The sequence below is a fragment of the Lipotes vexillifer genome, unplaced genomic scaffold (assembly GCF_000442215.2).
Source record: "Lipotes vexillifer unplaced genomic scaffold, Lipotes_vexillifer_v1.1 scaffold634, whole genome shotgun sequence".
NCBI classification, from domain to species: domain Eukaryota; kingdom Metazoa; phylum Chordata; class Mammalia; order Artiodactyla; family Lipotidae; genus Lipotes; species Lipotes vexillifer.
This window is the reverse complement of record NW_006781096.1, coordinates 1,778,999-1,783,541: the sequence shown is the minus strand read 5'-3', so window position 1 is coordinate 1,783,541 and position 4,543 is coordinate 1,778,999. Positions and strand designations below refer to the sequence as shown.

Below are 4,543 nucleotides of genomic sequence, written 5' to 3'. Positions count from 1 at the left end.
GGAAAGATACATTGTGTCAAGATGCACTGAAATCCTGTTAATGGTTGAGACCATTTTTGTTATCGTCATATCAACCTTTCTTCACCGTGAGATAAATATGAGATCAGAGAAGAGAAACAGGAAGAATTTGGGGGGGAAAAACAAAGAATTTGGGGAAAGGCAGAGTAGAAGCAAATGTAGGTTGGAGAGAGGTAATTTAGCTAATCCTTAACAGTATTAAAAAGTCTAAGCTCTTGGGCTTCCCTGGTGGCACAGTGGTTGAGAGTCCGCCTGCTGATGCAGGGGACACGGGTTCGTGCCCCAGTCCAGGAGGATCCCACATGCCATGGAGCGGCTGGGCCCGTGGGCCATGGCCGCCGAGCCTGCGTGTCCAGAGCCCGTGCTCCGCAACGGAGAGGCCACAACAGTGAGAGGCCCGCGTACCACAAAAAAAAAAGAAAAGAAAAAAGTCTAAGCTCTGAAAAGAAAATGCCTACAAGGAATCCCAAGGATACCTGCTAAAATTCATATGCAGTAGCGAGAGCATTAATATATCATTAATCGCTAAAAACGACGACGGCAACAAATAAAATCACCAAAAAAACAGACACTTCCTCCAACCTGCTCAACATTTGTTTTGTTCTGAATTTATGGTATATTCAGCATTTGAATTCTTTCAACAGCCAAGTGGAGATCATTAAAATGAACCGTTTTCAAGAAATAAATTTAAAATAGGCCTTTTAAAAAGGGCCATCCTTAATAACCCACTGAAAAAAAAAGTAACCGTGAATGAGATTTAAAGGTTAAAAAAGCAGTATCACTGTGGTCCATACACGGCATGGGTAACAATGATGACTTACGCCATTCTCCTTTCTTCGATGTTCACCCGGAACTTTTACACCATTTCTTTTTAAACTTGGATCCTGAGACCTTGGTCCGCTCACTAGGCACAAAATTCAGAAAGCAGGCATTAACACTAGAGTTGACAGATATTTTAAGTCCCAGTTCATTTCTCAGTTCCCTGGTGGCGCAGTGGTTGAGAGTCCGCCTACCGATGCAGGGGACACGGGTTCGTGCCCTGATCCAGGAAGATCCCACATGCCGCGGAGCGGCTGGGTCCGTGAGCCACGGCCGCTGAGCCTGCGCGTCCAGAGCCTGTGCTCCGCTATGGGAGAGGCCGCAACAGTGAGAGGCCCGCGTACCACAAAAAAAAAAAAAAACTCTCTGATATTTTAAGTTGAAAATGTACTTAAAATGTTTTCTAGTAGCAATGAAGTTAAGGTCTCGTAATTCAGCCTGTTCTGGAAAACCTTACTTGGAACGGTGAATAAACAGTCAGCATTAGAGGGTTTCCCTGGTGGCGCAGTGGTTGAGAGTCCGCCTACCGATGCAGGGGACACGGGTTTGTGTCCCGGTCCGGGAAGATCCCACGTGCCGCGGAGCGGCTGGGCCCGTGAGCCATGGCCGCTGAGCCTGCGAGTCCGGAGTCTGTGCTCCGCAACGGGAGAGGCCACAGCAGTGAGAGGCCCGCGTACCACAAAAAAAAAAAAAAAAAAAAAAAAAAAAAAAGAAAGAAAAGAAAAGCAATAGTCAGCACTAGAAAATGTCACATGCTAACCATTCCCATGCGTCAGATACGACAGGAGGCGAAGTTAAGAAAATACATGTACTTCTGATTACGGGTTATTCACACCGTTTGCTTAAGTGGCTCCTCCCAGTTCTCTATTTAGCTACTCAGCAGTGAAATTGGGAATAGTTTCATTGAAAGAAATAAAAGTGAAAATTAAATCAACCCATCCTTGTACTCGTTAAAGAGTTTGTACCTTACATGGGAAGGAAGCAACTGAAAACAGAGCAAAGTGCCATTTCGAACATTTGGCCATTTTGCGATAATTCCGAAGCATTATCAAGTACTTCCCCATTTATTTAAGTAAAAAAATTTCCATTTTCTTAGCTTGGGAAAGTACTAATTGGAAAACACTGTGCATTCTGCTTTTTTGGCTAAAAAGAATTTTTCAAGCCCAAATATATGGGTCTCTCAGTACCACTTAAAGCATCATGAAGGGAAAACAGTCTTAAACTGATAAATTATAAGAAACAATATCAAAGAGAATTTCTTAAATATGTGAAATTAAGCTTAGACCTGCACTTCCCAGAAGTTAGAAAATTTATTAAATTATCTCCCAAGAGGTTTTAGATTAAAACTTCTTTTGAATCAAATCTCTATTGCACCTGCCTGGAAGCTTAGCACAAATTTCCAGTAAATAAATATGTCTATCCTCAGGGCCACGTACCACGCTTACATCTAACTCCAATGAGTTAGCTTTACTTTTTTTTTTTTTTGCGGTACGCGGGCCTCTCATTGTTGTGGCCTCTCCCGTTGTGGAGCACAGGCTTCGGACCCGCAGGCTCAGCGGCTATGGCTCACAGGCCCAGCCGCTCCGCGGCATGTGGGATCCTCCCGGACCGGGGCACGAACCCGTGTCCCCTGCATCGGCAGGCGGACTCTCAACCACTGCGCCACCAGGGAAGCCCTACTTTTAAATACTGTTCAATTCTCTGACAAAACAGCTCAGGTAACCTGTGACAATATTTCCGTAGAAGAAAAAAAAAATCTATCACTTAGGAATAACTACTTCCTTTGCTGCCTCAAAGAAAGAGCACTCAGCCAGTTTCTCCTTGGCATGTTCAGTTACATAATCAGAGTAAAAAGCAAGGGTTTTAAAATTAATGTCATATACATTCTGGGTCCCAGGTCCTAGTTAAACTGGAAAAAGAATACAGTAACAGTCTCCTAATCTGTAATCTAGAAGTCTACACCACAAAGGCTGACACTGAACAGCAATCCTGCTTTATCCCAGTTTAGACACTATGTGGCACTGGTGTTTTGCAACCATGTGAAAACAGCGTCTTTATCTTCAGATTATATTTCTCACATTACAGACACACTGAAACTGCGTACTGCACTATTGAGAGGCTGTTTAATAATTTACCCGGTACGATAGAGAAAGATATTTGAACTAGCAGATCAACGGGGAAAGTTCATCTAATTTACTAAAAGAAGATGTATGCAGTAATGTAAACAAGGAACAAAATAAAAATAAGATGCAGATGCCAACTTAAAACCACAAAAAAGAAGGCTGCTTTAGGAAAAAAAAAAAAAAAAATAGCATACTTATTTAAAATAAAATTACAGACACCAGAGACACTGAAAGGCCTGTGAGCCAGCCTGGCTGAAGTGACTCAGGTTCCACTCCTGCCTCTGCCTCTAGGGACGTGGCCTCTGACAAGTCATTTAACCCCTGAGTATCAGCCTTTCTCATCTGCAGAGTAAGAGGCCAGACTATGTCAATTCTGGGGTCCCCCACGGTCTGAATGTCTAACTGCTGGGTACCATGTGGACATTTGTACTAAAGGAATAAAACTGAGATTCTGTGACATCTAATAATTAACCTCTGTTACCGACGTTCTTACTCCCAAGAATTATATATATACTGAAGTCACAAACCTTCCATTTTAAAAGTTCCAACACTCTTAGAAACACCTAGTAATCCTGCTCCGACCGGTGGTTTCCCATTGAGAACAAAGCTTCCCCACAGATCTCAGACCTGAAACTGCCTTTTCTCCCATGTCCTATGAGACCTCCAGGGTCACAGGGATGGCTGTGTCCCGATGTCTAGGGCTGCTTTCAGCCCACTATTTCTCCACCTTCACGTATTACCCTTCTACCCTCTCCTCGCTGTCATCTATAAACTCTGGTCACAACCCTCAGTCACCACAGATGTGACCACCGGACCCCCCTGTTCTCCCCACTCCAAGTCCTGCCTTCATGCTGGATGACCTCACCACCCAAAAGCTCACCTCTAGGATCCATGGCCTCCTACCTCCTCTCTAATTCAGGATCATTTCATGGCCCGGTGCAGGACCACGTCACCTAGAGGTGCTCTACCCCTGAAATCTTAAATTCAGACTTTCTACTTTTTGACCATAATTTCCTGTCACTGCACCTGTGCATGAATCTGAGACGTGCAGTTCCTTAGCACTGGCCTGCTCTTGCCCTGCTGCCTTCACTTCGTCCCCACCCAGCTTAGACGTCATCTCACCAACATCCTCTTCTTCTCTGTCCCACTGACTCCGCTGAACTGGTCTTGGCCAAACCCCAACCTTGGGTCAATCCAACCATCTCCTCTTACAACCCTCCGGGATGCAGAGCATCACAGGGGAAAAATCACCCATGGTCTCCTGGTCTCTAGTCTCAACTGGCCTCCAGGGGACCCTGGTCCCCCAGCAGCACTCTCTCCTGTTCTCCACCATGGCTCCAACCATCGCTTTCACACGGCTGTGCCTCCTATCTCAGAGAAAACAAATGTTCTCAGATGAGAAGCCCCTCCCACTGCTCCCGCAGGGAGCACACATTTACCTGCCTCTGCAAAGTTTCCCTTCTACCCAGTTAAAATGGAAGAGAGAATAAAGACGCAGACTTAGAGAACGGACCTGGGACACAGCAGAGGGGGAAGGGTAAGCTGGGATGAATTGAGAGAGTGGCATGGACATATATACACTA

The 4,543-nt window shown here is 45.1% G+C and overlaps 1 protein-coding gene across 2 annotated transcripts in view; it reads right to left on the bottom strand.

Annotated features, from left to right (window-relative positions):
• The window catches only part of TP53BP2 (tumor protein p53 binding protein 2), a 71,242-nt gene that overhangs the window by 32,919 nt on the left and 33,780 nt on the right, over window positions 1-4,543 (bottom strand). For both annotated transcript variants that reach the window (XM_007454484.1, XM_007454485.1), the window contains one exon: window positions 840-922. In XM_007454484.1, the coding sequence (XP_007454546.1) occupies window positions 840-922 (83 nt within the window). The remainder of the gene's footprint in view (window positions 1-839; window positions 923-4,543) is intronic.